The 21239-nt window shown below is 45.7% G+C and overlaps 1 protein-coding gene across 1 annotated transcript in view; it reads left to right on the plus strand.

The window, feature by feature from the left end:
* hspa13 (heat shock protein 70 family, member 13) overlaps positions 1–13140 on the plus strand; it is a 28895-nt gene extending 15755 nt beyond the window's left edge. Inside the window, exons 4-5 of the mRNA XM_068041287.1 lie at positions 9684–9851; positions 11497–13140. Coding sequence (XP_067897388.1) covers positions 9684–9851; positions 11497–12080 — 752 coding nt within the window. The 3' untranslated portion in view covers positions 12081–13140. The remainder of the gene's footprint in view (positions 1–9683; positions 9852–11496) is intronic.
* Positions 13141–21239: the final 8099 nt, after the last annotated feature.

Raw genomic sequence — 21239 nt, forward strand, 5'->3', positions numbered from 1 at the left:
AAATCTAACACCTGGTCGGGTTCATTACCCAGTACCAAATCCAATGTGGCATCGCCCCTGGTTGGCCTGTCTACATACTGTGTCAGAAAACCCTCCTGCACACACTGGACAAAAACTGACCCATCTAAAGTACTCGAACTATAGTATTTCCAGTCAATATTTGGAAAGTTAAAGTCCCCCATAACAACTACCCTGTTACTCTCGCTCCTGTCGAGAATCATCTTCGCTATCCTTTCCTCTACATCTATGGAACTATTCAGAGGTCTATAGAAAACTCCCAACAGGGTGACCTCTCCTCTCCTGTTTCTAACCTTGGCCCATACTACCTCAGTAGACGAGTCCTCAAATGTCCTTTCTGCCGCCGTAATACTCTCCTTAATTATCAATGCCACACCCCCCCCCCTCTTTTACCATCTTCTCTGTTCTTACTGAAACATCTAAATCCCGGAACCTGCAACATCCTTTCCTGTTCCCGGCTCTACCCATGTCTCCAAAATGGCCACAACATCGAGATCCCAGGTACCAACCCATGCTGCAAGCTCACCCACCTTATTCCGGATGCTCCTGGCGTTGAAGTAGACACATTTCAAACATCTTCTGCAACCAGGCATAAGTTCCCTTGTACACCTCTGATAGGCCCTACCCTTTCCTTAATTATCATCTTGCTCTTAATGTACTGATAAAACATCTTTGTGTTTTCCTTGATTTTACCTGCAAATAATTTTTCATTTCCTCTCTTTGCTTTTCTAATTTCCTTTTTTACTTCACCCCTGCACTTTCTATACTCCTCTAGGCTTTCTAAAGTGTTAAGATTTTTATGATCATTATAAGACATTTACTGTAAGCTTCCAGATAACCAGGGGGTTCTAGATTTGGCAGTACCACCCTTAATCTTTGTGGGGACTTGCCTACACTGTGCCTGTAGTGTCTCCCATTTGAATGCCTCCCACTGGTTTGCCACTGATTTTCCTTCTAGTAGCTGTATCCAATCCACTTTCACCGGATCACCTCTCAGTTTCTTAAAATTTGCCTTTCCCCAATTTAGAACTTTTACTCCTGTTTTGTCTTTTGTCCTTTTCCATGATTATGCTAAAACTAACTGTGTTATGGTCACTATCTCCAAAATGGTCACCCACTGTTACTTCCTCCATTTGCCCAACTTCATTACTGAAGACTAAATCTAGAATTGCGCCCCCTCTCGTTGAGCTTGTTACATGCTGGCTAAAAATGTTCTCTTGAACGTAGTTCAAGAATTTTGTCCCCCCTGTGCCCTTCACTCTGTTTGTATCCCAGTTGATATTGGGGTAGTTGAAATCCCCAGCTATTTTAGCCCTATAGTTTTTGCACTCATAAATTTTCCTACATATTTGTCCATCTACCGCCCTCTCACTATTTGGGGGTCTGTAGTATACTCCTAGTAGTGTGGCTGCCCCTTTTTTATTTTTGTGCTCCACCCATGTGGCCTCATTTGACGATTCATTTAGGGCGGCACAGTGGTTAGCACCGCAGCCTCACAGCTCCAGCGACCCGAGACCAATATCCATTATAAGCCCACCGACTCCCACAGCTACCTCGACTACGCTTCTTCACACCCTACCTCCTGTAAGGACTCCATTCCATTCTCCCAGTTTCTCCGTCTCCGACGCATCTGCTCTGATGATGCTACCTTCCATGACGGTGCTTCTGATATGACCTCCTTTTTCCTCAACCGAGGATTTCCCCCCACTGTGGTTGACAGGGCCCTCAACCGTGTCCGACCCATTCCCCGCACCTCTACCCTCACCCCTTCCCCTCCCTCCCAGAACCGTGACAGGGTTCCCCTTGTCCTCACTTTTCATCCCACCAGCCTCCATATCCAAAGGATCATCCTCCGCCATTTTCGCCACCTCCAGCGTGATGCCACTACCAGTCGCATCTTCCCCTCCCCTCCCCTGTCAGCATTCCGAAGGGATCGTTCCCTCCGCGACACCCTGGTCCACTCCTCCATTACCCCCACCACCTCATCCCCGTCCCAGGGCACCTTCCCCTGCAATCGCAGGAGGTGTAATACCTGCCCATTTACCTCCTCTCTCCTCACTATCCCAGGCCCCAAACACTCCTTTCAGGTGAAGCAGCGATTTACTTGTACTTCTTTCAATGTAGTATACTGTATTCGCTGCTCACAGTGTGGTCTCCTCTACATTGGGGAGACCAAGCGCAGACTGGGTGACCGCTTTGCGGAACATCTCCGCTCAGTCCGCAAGCAGGACCCTGAGCTTCTGGCTGCTTGCCATTTCAACACTCCCCCCTGCTCTCATGCTCACATCTCTGTCCTGGGATTGCTGCAGTGTTCCAGTGAACATCAACGCAAGCTCGAGGAACAGCATCTCATCTACCGATTAGGCACACTACAGCCTGCCGGACTGAACATTGAGTTCAATAATTTCAGAGCATGACAGCCCCCCATTTTACTTTCATTTTTAGTTATTTTTTCTTCCTTTTTTTTTACATTCCTTTTTACATTTTTTACTATCTTTTTTTGCATTTATTTCATTTCATCTTAGTTTGTTCAGTTTGCTTACCCACTGTTTTTTTCAGGTTGTTTTTCTTCAGGTTTGCACTTGCTGCTGTTCAATAATCAGTGTATTTACACCTAATCTGTACTAATGCTTTGTCTTTCAACACACCATTAACATATTGTTTGCCTTTGCTCCGTGACCTTTTGGTCAGCTATGTGGCCTGGTCCAATCTGCACCTTTTCCTTTGTTATCTCTTGCCCCACCCCCACCTCACTTGTTTATAATCTGTGATTTTTCTAATATTTATCAGTTCTGAAGAAGGGTCACTGACCCGAAACGTTAACTCTGCTTCTCTTTTTCCACAGATGCTGCCAGACCTGCTGAGTGAATCCAGCATTTCTTGTTTTTGTTTCAGATTTCCAGCATCCGCAGTATTTTGCTTTTATCTATATCCAGGGATGTTGAGTTGCCCCTCAAACTAAGTTTCTGTTACAGCAACGATATCATGTTACCATGTGTCTATCTGTGCCCTCAGCTCATTGGCTTTACTTACTATACTCCTTGCTTTTAAATAAATACCTTCAACACTGCCACCCAGTACTGTACCCCAGTGTTATACAGCAACAGATCTAACCCCCACCCAGTACTGCACTCCAGTGTTATGCAGTGACAGACCTGTCCCCACCAGTACTGTATCCCAGTGTTATACAATGACAATCTTCTGACAGGCAAGAGTGCTACCAATGAACCAAGTCTGGTACTGTACTTTGTTCAAATGTAGTCGTTACTGTCAGGTGGAGAAACTCATCAGCAGGGTCCCAGTAACAGTAGCTGAGTGACCGGCCAACTTGCTCTTGGTGGTGCCAAGGAGGAGGAGATTGGACAGGAGACTCTAAGAATGCCCCGCTCTTCACAGCTCCACAGGATCTTCTAAAGTCACACTAACCTAGAAGCAGGCAGTTGGGGCCTTAGTTTAACATCTGACCTCTAATCAGCATTGGAGCACTAGTTACTCCTGCTAAAGTCCTAAAATAGGTCTTCAACCCTCATTCTGACTTTTTTTTTACCTTGTTCGTGGGATGTGGGCGTCACTGGCAAGGCCAGCATTTATTGCCATCCCTAATTGCCCTTGAGAAGGTGGTGGTGCGCCGCCTTCTTGAACCACTGCAGTCCATGTGGGGTAGGTACACCCACAGTGCTGTTAGGAAGGGAGTTCCAGAATTCGACCTAGTGACAGAGTGAAGGAATGGCAATATAGTTCCAAGTCAGGATGGTGTGTGGCTTGGAGGGGAACTTGCATGTGGTGGTGTACCCATGCATCTGCTTCCCTTGTCCTTCTAGCTGGTAGAGGTTGTGGGTTTGGAAGATGCTGTCTAAGGAGTCTAGGTGCATTGCTACAGTGCACCTTGTAGATGGTGCACACTGCTACCACTGTGCGTCGGTGGTGGAGGGACTGAATGTTTGTGGATGGAGTGCCAATCAAGCGGGCTGCTTTGTCCTGGATGGTGTCGAGCTTCTTGAGTGTTGGAGCTGCACCCATCCATCACACTCCTGACTTCTGCCTTGTAGATGGTGACTGTGAAACTTTGCAGAGGAACATAGATACATTGAGTGAGTGGTCAAAGGTCTGGCAGATGGAATCTTCTTCTTTCTTTTCTTTCTTTTGGGCCTCCTTATCTCGAGAGACAATGGATACGCGCCTGGAGGTGGTCAGTGGTTTGTGAAGCAGCGCCTGGAGTGGCTATAAAGGCCAATTCTAGAGTGACAGGCTTTTCCACAGGTGCTGCAGAGAAATTTGTTTGTCGGGGCTGTTGCACAGTTGGCTCTCCCCTTGCGCCTCTGTCTTTTTTCCTGCCAACTACTAAGTCTCTTCGACTCGCCACATTTTAGCCCCGTCTTTATGGCTGCCCGCCAGCTCTGGCGAACGCTGGCAACTGACTCCCACGACTTGTGATCAATGTCACAGGATTTCATGTCGCGTTTGCAGACGTCTTTATAGCGGAGACATGGACGGCCGGTGGGTCTGATACCAGTGGCGAGCTCGCTGTACAATGTATCTTTGGGGATCCTGCCATCTTCCATGCGGCTCACATGGCCAAGCCATCTCAAGCGCCGCTGACTCAGTAGTGTGTACAAGCTGGGGATGTTGGCCGCCTCGAGGACTTCTGTGTTGGAGATACGGTCCTGCCACCTGATGCCAAGTATTCTCCGGAGGCAACGAAGATGGAATGAATTGAGACGTCGCTCTTGGCTGACATACGCTGTCCAGGCCTCGCTGCCATAGAGCAAGGTACTGAGGACACAGGCCTGATACACTCGGACTTTTGTGTTCCGTGTCAGTGCGCCATTTTCCCACACTCTCTTGGCCAGTCTGGACATAGTGGAAGCCTTTCCCATGCGCTTGTTGATTTCTGCATCTAGAGACAGGTTACTGGTGATAGTTGAGCCTAGGTAGGTGAACTCTTGAACCACTTCCAGAGCGTGGTCGCCAATATTGATGGATGGAGCATTTCTGACATCCTGCCCCATGATGTTTGTTTTCTTGAGGCTGATGGTTAGGCCAAATTCATTGCAGGCAACCGCAAACCTGTCGATGAGACTCTTCAGTGTGAGATGTTAAAGCAGCATCGTCAGCAAAGAGGAGTTCCCTGATGAGGACTTTCCGTACTTTGGACTTCGCTCTTAGACGGGCAAGGTTGAACAACCTGCCCCCTGATATTGTGTGGAGGAAAATTCCTTCTTCAGAGGACTTGAACGCATGTGAAAGCAGCAGGGAGAAGAAAATCCCAAAAAGTGTGGGTGCGAGAACACAGCCCTGTTTCACGCCACTCAGGATAGGAAAGGGCTCTGAGGAGGAGCCACCATGTTGAATTGTGCCTTTCATATTGTCATGGAATGAGGTGATGATACTTAGTAGCTTTGGTGGGCATCCAATCTTTTCTAGTAGTCTGAAGAGACCACGTCTGCTGACGAGGTCAAAGGCTTTTGTGAGATCAGTGAAAGCAATGTAGAGGGGCATCTGTTGTTCACGGCATTTCCCCTGTATCTGACGAAGGGAGAACAGCATGTCAACGGTCGATCTCTCTGCACGAAAGCCACACTGTGCCTCAGGGTAGACGCGCTCGGCCAGCTTCTGGAGCCTGTTCAGAGCGACTCGAGCAAAGACTTTCCCCACTATGCTGAGCAGGGAGATTCCACGGTAGTTGTTGCAGTCACCGCGGTCACCTTTGTTTTTATAGAGGGTGATGATATTGGCATCGCGCATGTCCTGGGGTACTGCTCCCTCGTCCCAGCACAGGCATAGCAGTTCATGTAGTGCTGAGAGTATAGCAGGCTTGGCACTCTTGATTATTTCAGGGGTAATGCTGTCCTGCCCAGGGGCTTTTCCACTGGCTAGAGAATCAATGGCATCACTGAGTTCTGATTTGGTTGGCTGTATATCCAGCTCATCCATGACTGGTAGGGGCTGGGCTGCATTGAGGGCGGTCTCAGTGACAACATTCTCCCTGGAGTACAGTTCTAGGTAGTGCTCAACCCAGCGGTCCATTTGTTTGTGTTGGTCAGTGATTATGTCCCCTGATTTAGATTTGAGGGGGGCGATCTTCTTGATGGTTGGCCCAAGAGCTCTCTTCATGCCATCATACATTCCTCTGATGTTTCCGGTGTCTGAGGCCAGCTGAATATGACTGCATAGGTGTTGCCAGTAGTCGTTTGCGCAGCGCCTGGCTGTTCTTTGTGCAGTGCTTCTGGCTGCTTTAAGTGCTGCGGATGTTAAATCGCTGGGGGCTTTCTTGTAGTTCAACAGTGCAATGCGCTTTGCGGCTATGACAGGTTCCAGCTCTTCATTATGAGTTTGAAACCAGTCTGCATTTCTCTTCGCACTTTTGCCGTAGGTTGTCAAAGCTGACTCATAGATGGCATCTCTGATGTGGGCCCACTTGGTCTCAGCATCCCCTGTGGGAATGTTTTGAAGGGCTGTTACAAGTGAATTTAGAAATTTTTGTAACAGCTGTGGGTGAGAAATTCTGCTAGTGTTGATGCGTGGGTGGCCCTTCTGCTTGGAGTGATGCAACTTCTTTGGTCTGAGTCTAACCTTGCTGCACACCAGGGAGTGGTCGGTGTCGCAGTCTGCACTGTGGAAGCTGCGTGTGATTTGAACACTGTTTAAGGCGGCTCGCCTTGTGACAATGAGGTCTAGCTGGTGCCAACGACGCGATCTTGGGTGCCTCCATGAAACCTGGTGACAGGGTTTAGTGTGAAAGAACGAGTTGGTGATGCAGAGGTTATGATAGGTACACAACTCAAGCAGTCTCTGCCCGTTCTCATTCATCCTTCCAACGCCATAGCGCCCAAGGCAGGAGGGCCATGAGTCATGGTCGGCCCCAACCCAATACAATGTTAATAAATGTGAAGTCATTCATTTCGGTAGGAGTAACAGTAAATAGGATTATTACTTGAATGGTAAAAAGTTGCAGCATGCTGCTATGCAGAGGGACCTAGGTGTCCTTGTGCATGAATCGCAGAAGGTTGGTCTGCAGGTACAGCAAGTAATTAGGAAGGCAAATGGAATTTTGTCCTTCATTGCTAAAGGGATTGAGTTTAAAAGCAGAGAGGTTATGTTGCAGCTGTATAAGGTACTGATGAGGCCGCACCTGGAGTACTGTGTGCAGTTTTGGTCTCCTTACTTGAGAAAGGATATACTGGCACTGCAGAGGGTGCAGAGGAGGTTCACTAGGTTGATTCTGGAGTTGAGGGGGTTGGCTTATGAGGAGAGACTGAGTAGATTGGGATTATATTCATTGGAGTTCAGAAGAATGAGGGGGGATCTTATAGAAACATATAAAATCATGAAGGGAATAGATAAGATACAAGTAGAGAGGATGTTTCCACTGGCAGGTGAAGCTAGAACAAGAGGGCATAGCCTCAAGATTAGAGGGAGCAGATTTAGGACTGAATTAAGAAGCAGCTTCTTCACCCAGAGGGTTGTTAATCTATGGAATTCCTTGCACAGTGAAGTAGTTGACGCTTCTTCAGTAAACGTCTTTAAAGCTAAGGTAGATATCTTTTTGAACAATAAAGGAATTAAGGGATACGGTGGGAGCGCGGGTAAGTGGATCTGAGTCCACGAAAAGATCAGCCGTGATCTTATTGAATGGTGGAGCAGGCTCGAGGGGCTGGACGGCCTACTCCTGCTCCTAGTTCTTATGATCTTATGACAGGCTTTGGGAAGTCAGGAGGTGAGTTACTCACCGCAGGATTCCTAGCTTCTGACCTGCTCTTGTAGCCAAGGCATTTATATGAATACTCCAGTTCAGTTTCTGGTCAATGGTAACCCCCAGGATGTTGATATTGGGGGAATTCAGCGATGGTAATGCCATTAATTGTCAGGGGGAGATGGTTAACTTCTCTCTTGTTGAAGATGGTCATTGCCTGGCACTTGTGTGGTGCAATTGTTACTTGCCATTTATCAGCCCAAGCCTGAATATTGTCTAGGTCTTGCTGCATTTCTGCACTGACTGCTTCAGTATCTGAGGAATCGCGAATTGTGCTGAACGTTGTGCTACCAAGTGAACCAAGCTGAAAGTTTTTGTGGTTTGCTTGCTTTTGGTCAGAACCTGAATTCTGTGTTGGAGCAAGGTTAGCTAGAGATAGTGCCTCAGTGCCTCTTCGCCATTCACAGAGCAGCATAGTCCCAGCACTAGCTCTTTTCTGTAATCATTTCTCGTCAAAGTGAGGGATGTTACTGCTGATCACTCAACATAAAACACTCCCAGGACAGGAACAGCACGGATTAGATACAGAGTAAAGCTCCCTCTACACTGTCCCCATCAAACACTCCCAGGACAGGTACAGCAAGGATTAGATACAGAGTAAAGCTCCCTCTGCAAAAAAAAAAAACGGGTTAGATACAGCATAACAGACAAAGAAAAGGCTGAAAAACTTAAACAGTCTCTGCCTCCAGGTCTGGCTGTGAAAGAACTGAAATAAGGAGCTGAAATCTCTAGATGTTCAAATTTTATTGCATAAAAAGACGCTACACAAAAAAAAACGGGTTAGATACAGAGTAAAGCTCCCTTTACAAAAAAAAAACGGGTTGGATCCAGAGTAAAGCTCCTCTACACTGTCCCCTCAAACTCTCCCAGGGCAGGTACAGCACGGGTTAAATCCAGAGTAAGGCTGCTTGTACCGGACAGGTCAATGCTCTGACCCTTCACTTGTGCATTCGCTTACACCAGTTCAACACGTTTTCCCTTCCCACGAAATGGCACTGTAGACTGTCTGAACAAGATAGTTTATTTAGTGGTGAATTACAGGCAGCTTTGTCCAATGAAGGTCCATGTCCTTTAGGAATTAGCTGGGACCACATAAAATTATGGTATGTTTTATCCTCGCAGCCGTTGGACACTCGTCCATCAGTCTGAGCTGCATTCAAACCCACAAGGGAGATGAAATCTCTAACGTTGCTGCTTCAGTTCAGTCAGGAAGCATTTGATGTTTATTTGCGTACAACTGTCTGGATGGTTATGGCCGGAGGTGGAAATAAATCCCCCTCATAAACAGCTGGTTGCCATGAGGTGAACAATACATTATGTAGAAATGAAGGAGATGAGGTTATAACTGCAATGTACTGAATGATTTCAGCATATTGCTTTCACACTTTGACTGCTAACAGACTAAGTAACAATGTCTCTGCAGACGACAGAAGAAAATCGAGGAAAGAATTCTTGATTGAACATCATGTCTGTTATGATCAGGAAAACATAGCCTGATCTTCTTTTTCCATAGATCAGCCACAGCTTATCCACCTGCTCCCCATATCCCTCAATCCCACCTACCCACCTGCTTGCCAGATCTCTTAGTCCTGCTACCTCCTCGTATCCCTCAATCATTGCTGTACCCAGAAGCACATCAGTCATCCCTTGATGCCCCCTTTACATTATTTGCTTTAGTGTCCTTTCCTGGTAACTTAATCCACAACTTGATTAGCCTTGGTGGGGTGGGGATTGATGGAGAGAAAGCTTCACCTGAGCTCCCTTTTTGAAAGTGTTCTTTGTATCTATATGCATGTTGATGTATTATCATTTTCTCCCTCCAGCAAGCAAACCACGTTAGCATCACTGCACCCACTATTCATGCCCTGAGGGCTGTTAACAGGTTTAGTGAAACTGGCTGTTTCTGTTGCAGGATTGGACATCCTACGAGTGATCAATGAGCCGACCGCAGCAGCCATGGCCTACGGGCTCCACAAGGTGGATGTTTTCAATGTGCTGGTGGTGGACTTGGGGGGCGGCACCTTGGATGTATCCCTGCTGAACAAACAGGGAGGGATGTTCCTGACCAGAGCAATGGCAGGTAAAAGAATCACGTGTAGAGTTCTGGGCTCTGTCACTTTTTATTAGAAAGGATATATTGGCCTTGGAAGGAGTTCAGTGCAGATTGTGAACAATGTTATGAGAGCTTAGAGGGTTAGATTATGAGGAGAGATTACATGAACAAGGCTTGTGTTTCCTGGAATATAGAAGGTTTGGGGTAATTTGATTTGAACTGATGGGGTAGAAAGATAGAAATATTTTCTGCTGGTGTGGGAAGTCTAGGGCAAACCTAAGAAATAGTAGCAGCAGTAGGCCATTCAGCCCTTTAAGCTTGCTGCGCCATTCAGTAATATCATGGTTGCTCTTCTACCTGAATTCCACCTTCCCACGCTATCCCCATGTCCCTTAATTCCCTTCTTACCCAAACTTATTGATCTCTGTCTTGAATAAACTCAAGCATCCAAAGCTCTCTGGGGTATAAAATTCCAAAGACAAGGGAACATAAACTTTAAAATCAGAGCCAGGCCATTCAGGAGAGAAGTTAGGAAGCATCTCCACTCACAAGGTGGTAGAAACATGAACCCCTCTCACAGAAAAAGCAGCAGATGCTATCTCAATTAACTGTATTAAATCTGGGAGCGATAGATTTTGCTAGCCAAGCATATTAAGGCAGGTGGATGGAGTTAAAATACAAATCAGCTGTGCGGTTATTGAATGCGGAACAGGCTTGAGGGGCTGAATATCCTCCTGCTGTCTCTCTTCTTAACTGGAACAGCACTTGCCCAAATATTAGTTTTTATTAGGATGAAGGATGTTTGTGTTGGGGGACGGAGCTCATTCCATTCAGGTTCCCAGTAATGGCACTAACTGCATCCCAGACGAGGGTGCCCAGGTCTTTTATCCTTTCTGACCTGCTAAGGTTTGTGCGAGAGTACCGCTTGCAATGGTTAAACTTGTATTCCCATATTTATAGCAGCCAATACTTAGGGATATAGAAAAAGACATTCATTTCTGTCGCGCCCTCCACACTCAAGGAATACCTAAAGCGCTTTACAGAAAATGAAGTTCTTTTGAAGTGTGGTCACTGTTATGAGGGATGTTACTGCTGATCACTCAACATCAAACACTCCCAAGGCAAGTACAGCACGGGTTAGATACAGAGTAAAGCTCCCTCTACACTGTCCCTTCAAACACTCCCAGGACAGGTACAGCACGGAGTTAGATACAGAGTAAATCTCCCTTTACACTGCCCATCAAACACTCACAGGACAGGTACAGCACGGCGTTAGATACAGAGTAAATCTCCCTTTACACTGTCCCATCAAACACTCCCAGGACAGGTACAGCATATGCGTTAAGAGAAAGAAGAAAATAAAAGAAAAACAGGTTAGCTACAGAGTAAAGCTCCCTCTACACGTCTCATCAAACACTCCCAGGGCAGGTACAGCACTGGTTAGGTACAGAGTAAAGCTCCCTCTACACTGTCCCATCAAACACTCCCAAGGCAGGTACAGAATGGGTTAGATACAGAATAAAATTCCTTTTTAAATTTGCAGATCTATGGGGAAAGAGCATTGTGGAGTGTGACACTAATTAGATAACTCTTCCAGTAAACTGGCACAGCCAGTTGGGCCAAATGGCCTTCCCCTTATGTTATGACCATCTGACTTGATTTATTCTCACAGGAAATAACCAGTTGGGCGGTCAGGATTTCAACCAGCGGTTGCTGCAGTTCCTTCTTAACCAGATACACCGGCGGTACGGATCTGTGCTGTCCCGCAAGCAGGACGTGCACCATCTGCGCCAAGCCGTGGAATGGGCCAAACTGAACCTGACCCTCTACGACTCGGTGCTGATCCGGGTTCCACTGTCGCTGCCGGACCCTGGGCACTCCGGTGAAGGAGGAGACAACGGCAGCGGCAACAGAGTTTTGTTTGAAGAAACGGTGACCAGGGATCTATTTGAGGGGCTGAACCAAGACCTATTTAAGAAGATCCTGGACCCAGTGAAGGAAGTGCTGTCCCGCGGTCATCTGGGCAGGTACGAGGTGGACGAGATCGTACTGGTTGGCGGCTCCACCCGCATCCCACGGATACGCCAGGTTATCCGTGAGTTCTTCGGCAAGGAGCCAAACACCTCAGTGGATCCCGACCTGGCAGTGGTGATTGGTGTTTCCATACAGGCAGGGATCATGGGCGGCTCGTGGCCGTTGCAAGTCAGTGCCCTGGAGATTCCCAACAGGCATTTACAGAAAGTGAACTTTAACTAATGGATTCCTTTTCCCACCACCCCCCCCCCCCCCCCCCACCCCGCCACATTGAATTCATTCATAAAGGATTAGATGATCAGAGGTGGGTGAATGAGCACTTAGTGTTAACACAATTACCACTCTCTTCTGGTCCATTTCCCAATTTTCAGTCAGATCATTCCACAAGGTCAGTCATTGTTAATTTTGGATTTTTGCTTTCTCAACACTCTGGATTTCCACATTCCTCTTTTTATTTTTAAATGCGTTTAGTGAATTAACTGGAACTGATTAATACTGCATTGCACATTATTTTGAGCCAGTCACCAGATGTCGATGCTTGTTGAAATCTTCGAGAAATCTGGCGGTTCCCGATTTGCACTGTTTTATTTTCCTTTCTTGCTTCGCCAATGACTCCCTGTGTCAACCTGACTCGTTGCATTCCGTCGAGTCCAGCAGACTGGGACAAGGTTGTGGGTTTTGGCCCTGATCCACGCTGTTTCTGCTCTTGTCTGATCTGGGTCCCCCTGTAGGTTTGAACACAAGTGTCACAGGGGCAGATGGCGGGAATGGTCGGGCTGAGTTCCTGCCTCTGCTCTCCTGTGCTGGGCAGCGGATGTCTGGTAAAGACTAGATTGACTTGGCCTCTGGACACTGTCTGGTCTTAAGCTGGCACACAAAGGATGAGCAACTTTCAGAGAGGTACAGAAGCAGCCGTTGATTCTCGATGACAATGCCTTCAGGAGACAGGAGGATTGGCGATCAAAGACTGGATTTAGAAAAGTGTCCTGTAAATAGCCTGAAGATAAGGTGGATGATGAAGGAATTGACTTTGTTTTGGAAGTTCTGAGAGGATCGAGAAGAGCTTCAGAAGATTCAAACAAGGTGGGGAATGGGGGGGTGGAAATCACTGCTTCTACCTGATCGAAGGTTTGTTTATTGAAAGTAATTTTTATACTTTTGTTTGTTTATTTAAACAGTGCTGTAAGCCAAAATGTGAAGGTAGAGTAAATTTATTAAATATATATTTATATATATATTTTTAAAATTTTATACATAAAGCAAGTTGTCTTTATGAATCGAACCTGGTTTGAAGGCCATTTTTGTCCTTGGTGCAGACATGCATTAGAAAATCATAGGAATGGGTAAGCATTTAATAAAATCTCCCCTTATGTTTTGCATTCTAGGGCACTCATGCTTTAGACTCATTTTGCTTAATTCTTGGGATGTGGCCGTTGCTGGCAAGGTCGGCATTTATTGCCCATCCCTAATTGCCATTGGGAAGGTGATGGTGAGTCGCCTTCTTGAACTGCTGCACTCCATATGGTGAAGGTGCTCCAGTAGTGCTGTTAAGTAGGGAGTTCCAGGATTTTGATCCAGCAACAGTGAAGGAATAGCCAGTATAGTTCCAAGTCAGGATGTGTATGGCGCTTGGCGATGGCAGCGTTCCCATGTGCCTTGGTGAGTTGCTGCAGTGCATCTTGTGGATGTTACACACTGCTGCAACTGTGCGCTGGTGGTGGAGGGAGTGAATGTTTAAGATGGTGGACAGGCTGCTGATCAAGCGGGCTGTTTTGTCCTGGATGGTGTTGAGCTTCTTTAGAGTTGCTGCAGCTGTACCTATCCACACTCCTTGATCTGACTTGTTTTTTTTTTATTCATTCATGGAATGTGGGCGTCACTGGCTAAGCCAGCATTCATGTTGCCTAGCTAATAGCACAGTTTTCCGGGTTCCAGGACATTTGTGGAGATCAGCTGTTGCAGCCATGCTATGCCATGCAGGACAGCTCTGTGCATGTGGGGGTCACAGCAGCAGCGGAACAGGGAAGGAGAACAGATTTGAGGCTCTTCTGAAAGTGAGAAGTGGGGAAGGAATATTCTTGAAATAATCTTTTTTTGTACAAACATGTCACAAAGTTGTGATAAGTAAAATACTTTTATAAAGTGGAGAAGTATTTTTAACAAGACAGTCCTTCCCACTTAAGTAACATTTTAAATGGTGAAGGGTAACTGCGCGTGCGTGTGTGACGTGCACACTTCACCAAATTCTCATCCATTCCTGCAGTTAGCAGTATAGGACCAGCTCTGATACAGTTGCTGATTGTGTTGGAAGCATCTTGCACCCTGGCTTCTGTAATCTTTCACTCTCAGCATTATCCCAGTCAATTTTCACTGTTTCCTATCTGTGGCTGTCGTTACTTACAGCATTATGAAACACGCTATTAATATGAGGAAATGTGGAGGCCAAGTCTGAGAAAAAAAATTTCACAGCCCCATTGAGACTTGTAAAGGTGTGCGTTATTGCTGTGAGTTACTGAACCTGTCTTCCTGACAGCTGATTCCCACTCCACCCTAGTCTGAACATCACATCTTGTTTGACTTGAGGCCACGTAACAATGTGATTATGGCACTCGCAGGAGGTATGAGCTGTGTCTTTTTTTTTGTTTAAAACAAAATTGATGGGCGAATTCTTCAAAAAATCTAAAAGGTATGGGCGGACAAAATATTTTGGGGGCTGGTTTTCAAATCTCGGGGTTTGTGTAGCTGCTTCATTTTACAAGTTTAAAGTAAATTTAATTTGATCATTAAAAATGTGTGTAGCCTGCTTGCGGATGAGCAACAATTTAATCATCTTTGGGTTTGTTTCATGTATCAGTGCCAATTTCCACAGAGAAAACCCAGCTCAGCCCTGTGAAGTGCATTGCTTTTAATGCATTACCTCGCATGATTTTTAGAACTAATGTCGGACCTCTAACCACCTGCATTTACATAGTAATTACAGCACAGAAGCTGGCCATTTGCCGAATAGGTCTGTGTAGTGTTTACACTCCACACAACTCCTCTCACTCTACTGCCTTCATTATATCCTTCTGCTTTTCTCCCTTGTGTTTATGTAGCATCTGTGCTGTTTGCCTCAGCCATTCCGTGTGGTAGCAAGTTCCACATTCTTACCATTCTGGGTAAAAAGTTTTCTCCCAAATTCCTTATTGGGTTTATTAGTGTTGAGCATTAACACTTCATCCTAGTGTTAGATGCCTCAAGAAAAGCCAAAATGTGGAGTAGTATTGTTTTTTCATTGCAGCGAAAGAGGCCATTTAGCCCATCATGCCTATGTCAGCTCTTTGAAAGAGCTATCCAGCTAGTCCCATTCTTTTCCCTGTGCTCCCCATAGCCCTGCACAGTATTCTCTTCAAGTATTTATTAAATTCATTTTTTTGAAAGTTGCCATTGAATCTGCTTCCACCACCCTTCCAGGCAGCAGCTTCCAGATCACAATAACTCACTAATTAGAAATTCTAGTTCACACTTGGTGAGATATCAAAAATTGTTCATGCCTTTTACTAAAAATCTTGGCAACACAGATTTCCTCTTTCTCCTCCTCCCCTTCCCCTCCCCTTCCTCCCCCTCACCAGCAGCAATAAAGAGACAAATCTAGTCTCTTCTGATTGGGATAGCTGACATCCAACAGCTCTGTATCTAGCGAAGAGCTATCTCTGTGTGGGTTTTTTTTTACATTTCCCCCCACTTCATCCAGGATATAATCTGTTGAGTGGTCTCAACCGCTGGGAAGAGCTGATACCCCAACCCCCAAATGCTGTGTCGGATAGCGGCAGCGTCCGCAGTCGGGAGTCGTGCATTCTACTGATTGGAGCTGCCAATATCTCTTGCCCACAGGATGGTCTAAATCACTGGCGCACATGGCTGTGTTTGAACGCACAGGTTGGGAATTTATCCCCGATCTGGTTGCCTTAAATTCATGTGACCCCCTTTTTCCCTGTGTGCTTCCTCCCACCTCTTCCTTCTCCACCCACCACCCCCCCCCCCCCCCCCCCCTCCCGGGATACCTCACAGACGGGGATTTTTGCAAATCTTCTGCCAAAGCTTTTGGCAACAGATCAGAAGAAACCAACACGCTGAGGAAATTGCGACATTGGAATTAGTTGCAGGGAGCCAAGTAACGAGTTGCCGATTTGATTTCGAACCGAGGTTCCTCCAAACCTGTGGAACATGTTATACAGTATCTGTATGGGAAAATACTGTAACGTTTAATTTATTATACTTTACATGACTGCTGTTATTACCTTTGACGTTACTGCAGCCTCTGGACTGGAGAATAAATTAAAATGTGCCTCAGTTGGAACTAACTCCTGAATTGTGTCTCAATTTGTGAGAATCTTGTGCTCTCCTCGTGGTTAGGAGATTGTCTGTTTGAAGAGTGATCTGTCATTCCAAAACCTTCCACCCCCAGCAGAAAGATTCTGTGAGACAAACGAGTGCTAGAGTTCTGCAGAACTGAAAGTCAAAAGTATCTAGATGTCCTTGCATTACCTGGAGAGTGAGAGCGATTGGTGCTAGGTGGGTCTCGGCCTGCCCCTCTCCCACCACCTAAAAGGTGAGGAGCGGTGTAAATGTGCCTGCCTTACTTTCTCCCGTTTACAGGTTGTGTTGTCCCGTCCCTCATGGGCATGATCTTATACTGTGGGGGGTGAAGCCTCGTTGGTTCAATTAGCTGTGTCACTGCATGTCCTGTCCGCAGCTGGCCAGTCCAGCTCTGCCTCCAGATTCCAGAGGCAGGGGTCACCTGTGGAAGACTGAATAACATGCAATACGACCTGGCATGAGTGTGGCATGCTGGGGGGGTTGGTGAGGGTAGCAACAAGTGATTTTGTCTGCGTATGTTCTAGACTAATTGAAAGAGATAGCTTGCTGATATTAATCAACAACTCCATTATCATTGTATCACAAGACTACCAAGTTAATGGCGAAGAAAGCCCACACATCTGGGTCTGAACGAGAGTTTGTCAAGGTTATGAGCTGAATTCTAATTAAGACCTGCTGCGTCTTCCAACAATAATGAGCAGGAAGAGCCTCTGAGAGGGTTCGGATTGGAGCATTGGTGTCCTGCTGAAGAACTAGCACTAGTTAACAAGCCCTAGTCAAAATATTGAGATGATAAGTTTATTTGGCACATCTGATTTTTTTTTAGAGATGCAGCACTGAAACAGTCCCTTCGGCCCATCGAGTCTGTGCCGACCATCAACCACCCATTTATACTAATCCTACATTAATTCCATTACCCTCTCACATCCCCACCACCTACCTATACTCGGGGCAATTTATAATGGCCAATTTACCTATCAACCTGCAAGTCTTTGGCTGTGGGAGGAAACGGAGCACCTGGCGAAAATCCACGCGGTCACAGGGAGAACTTGCAAACTCCACACAGGCAGTACCCAGAATCGAACCCGGGTAGCTGGAGCTGTGAGGCTGCTGTGCTAACCACTGCGCGCCACTTAAATGAAATCTTGGAGAGGATCCACATGACAGAGTTGATTCTATTTGGAAAAGGTGTAGACCATTCAGCCCTCAAGCCTGTTCTGCTATTCAGTTACTTTTAACTCCATTTACCCGCCTTGGTTCCATATCCCTTGGCACCCTTACCCAACAAAAATCCATTGATCTCAGTCTTGAAAACTTCCCCCAACATCCATAGTCTTTGAGGGAGAAAATTCCAGATTTCTCATACCTTTATGTGGAAAAAGTGCTTCCTGGTTTCTCTGCTAAAAGGCCTAGCTCTAATTTTAAGATTATGCCCCTTGTTCTGGACTCCCCCCACCAGTGGGAGTAGTTTCTCTGTATCTATTCTGTCTAACATTTTAAACAACTCGACCAGCCACAGCTTGCGAGCACCTTCTTGGCATCAATATCAATGGGCATCCTATGGGGGCCAGAAAAGTAGGCTCGGTTTCCTTCTCCAGGATGCTGAGGTTAACTGCAGCACTTCACCTGCTGCACCAGCAGAAGTATTCCAACTGAAACCATTACAGTGTTAGGCCCCTTTACGAAGATTTTTAAAAATTCATTCCTGGGGTATGGGCATCGCTGGCAAGGCCAGTATTTATTGTCCATCCCTAATTGCCCTTTAGAAGGTGGTGGTGCACCTCCGCCTCGAACTGCTGCAGTCTGTGTGGTGAAGGTGTTTCCACATTACCATTAAGGAGGGTGTTCCAGGATTTTGATCCCACGATGATGAGGAACTGCGATATATTTTCAAGTCAAGATGGTGTGTGACTTGGAGGGGAACTTTGAGGTGGTGGTGTTCCCATGCATCAGCTGCCCTCCTCCCTCTCAGCGGTGGAGGTTGAGAGTTTGGAAATGCAAACTGATGTTTTGGACTAACCGATAATAATTGCATTGGCAACATAAGGCCTTCTGGGTTGAAAAAAAACTATCGTAAATTTGGGAGGTGTTAGTCCTGGTATATATTCCTTGCTGTATGAAACTGTAAATAAGACAAAATTTCACCCTTGTCTATTTAGAACCATAGAAAAATTACGGCACAGATGGAGGCCATTCAGACTGTCATGTCCGTGTCGACTGAAATAAAATAGCCACCCAATCTAATCCCACCTTCCAGAACCTGGTCCATGGCCTTGCAGCTTGCAGCACTTCAGGTGCATGTCCAAATATCTTTTAAAAGAATCGAGGGTTTCTGCCTCCACCACCATTCCTGGCAGTGAATTCCAGACACCCACCACCCTCTGGGTGAAAAATCTTTTCTTCATGTCCCCTCTAATCCTTCTACCAATCACCTTACATATGTGCCTCCTGGTAATTGACCTTCCACCAGGGGAAACAAGTCCTTCTTGTCTATCTATGCCCCTCAATTTTGTACACCTCTGTTAAGTCACTCTCAGCCTCCTCTTTTCTCAGGAAAGCAACCCTAGCCTATCCAATCATTCCTCATTGCTGCAACTTTCGAACCCTGGCAACATTCTTGTACATCTCCTCTGTACTCGCTCCAGAGCAAATGTGTCCTTTCTGTAAAGTGGTGACCAGAACTGTATGCAATACTCCAGCTGTGACCTAACCAGCGTTTTGTACAGTTCTGGCATGACATCCCTGCTTCTGAATTCTATACCTCGGCCAAAAAAGGAAAGCGTCCCATATGCCTTCTGCATCATTCTATCTACCTATCCTGCCACTTTCAGGGACCTGTGGACATGCACTCCAAGGTCTCACACCTTCTACCCCTCGCAATATCTCCCTGTTTATTGTGTATTCATTCGTTTTATTTGCCTTCCCCAAATGCATTACCTCACACTTTTCTGGATCAAATTCCATTTGCCACTTTTCTGCCCACTCAACCAAAGCATTGATATCTTTCTGGAGTCTATGGCTAACCTCCTCACTATTAACTACATGGCCAATTTTTGTGTCATCAGCAAATTTCCCAATCATGCCTCCCATATTTAAGTCCAAATCATTAATATATACCACAAACAACAAGGGACCCAACACTGAGCCCTGTGGAATGCCACTGGAAAGAGCGTTCAGTTCACAAAAACATCCGTCCACTACTACCCTTTGTTTCCTGGCCCTGGTCCTGAGCCAATTCTGGATCCAACCTGCCACACTGTCCTGTATCCCATGGGCTTTCATTTTACTGACCAGTCTGCCATGTGGGACCTTGTCAAATGCCTTACTAAAATCCATGTAGACCACATCCACTGCACTACCCTCATAAATCCTTCTTGTTACTTCCTCAAAAAACTCAATTAAGTTATTAAGACATGATCTTCCCATAACAAATCCATGCTGACTATCCCTGATTAATCCATGCCTTTCTAAGTGGCAGTTTATCCTGTCCCTCAGAATAGATGTTAACAATTTACACAACACTGAGGTCAGACTGACTGGCCTATAAATATTTGGCCTATCCCTCGCACTCCTTTTAAACAATGGTACAACCTGAGATGCAATCCATCCAGCCCTGGCGATTTATCTACTTTCAAGGATGTCAGACCCTCTGGTACTTCCTGTCTCATTATGCTTATCGTATCTAATATTTTACACTCCTCTTTAACAACAATGTCTACATCAACCCTCTCCTTTGTGAAGATAGAGACAAAAAACTCATTAAGTGTCCTGCCCACATCTTCTGCATCCACGTATAAGTTCACTTGTACATCTCTGATAAGCCCTACCCTTTCCTTAGTTTTCCTCTTGCTCTTAATATACTGATAAAACATCTTCGGGTTTTCCTTGATTTTACCTGCCAATATTTTTTCCTGTCCCCTCTTTGCTTTTCTAATTTCCTTTTTTACTTCATCCCTGCCCTCTCTCTGCTCCTGGAGGCTTTCCAAAGTATTAAGATTTTTGTGATTGTCATAAGCTTTCTTCTGCTTTAACTTATCCTGTAAGCTTCAAGATAACCATGGGGTTCTAGATTTGGCAGTAGCACCCTTTATTTTTGTGGGGACATGCCTACACTGTGCCTGTAGTGTCTCCCATTTGAATGCCTCCCACTGGTTTGCCACTGATTTTCCATCACGTAGCTGTATCCAGTCCACTTTCCAAAGGTCACCTCTCAGTTTCTTAAAATTTGCCTTCCCCCAATTTAGTTTTTTTACTCCTGTTTTATTTCTGTCCTTTTCCATGATTATGCTAAATCTTACTGTATTATGGCCACTATCTCCAAAATGGTCACTCACTGTTACTTCCTCCACTTGCCCAACTTCATAACTGAAGATTAAGTCTCCTCTCGTTGGGCTTGTTACGTGCTGTTAAAAAAGTTCTCTTGAACATAGTTCAAGAATTTTGTCCCCTCTGTGCTCTTCACACTGTTTGTATCCCAGTTGATATTGGGGTAGTTGAAATCCCCAACTATTATTGCCTTATAGTTTTTGTACTCATAAATTTGCCGACATATTTGTTCTTCTATCACCTTCTCATTATTTCGGGGTCTGTAGTACATTTCTAGTAGTGTGGTTGCTCCTTTTTTATTTCTGATCTCCATCCATATGGCCTCATTTGATGATTCATATAACATATCATCCCTTCTCAAAGCTGTTATTGATTCCGTAACTAATAATGCTACACCCCCTCCTTTTTTATCTCCCTCTCTAACCCGCCTGTAAACGCTATATCCAGGGATGTTGAATTGACATTCTTGCCCCTCCTTAAGCCAAGTTTCCATTATAGCAACGATATGTTGCCATGTGTCTATCTGTGCCCTCAGGCTTTATTTACTGTATTCCTTGATTTAAATGAATACCCTTTAACACTGCCAAATTCCTGTGCTGCACAGTTTTTAACCTTTGCCTCTTCTGTCTTTCAGAGTCACTCGCTAATTTTCTGCCTCCTGTTCCCTGTCCTGAAATTGTCCTATCTAAGATTGCT

This window comes from Heterodontus francisci, chromosome 10, assembly GCF_036365525.1.
Source record: "Heterodontus francisci isolate sHetFra1 chromosome 10, sHetFra1.hap1, whole genome shotgun sequence".
NCBI classification, from domain to species: domain Eukaryota; kingdom Metazoa; phylum Chordata; class Chondrichthyes; order Heterodontiformes; family Heterodontidae; genus Heterodontus; species Heterodontus francisci.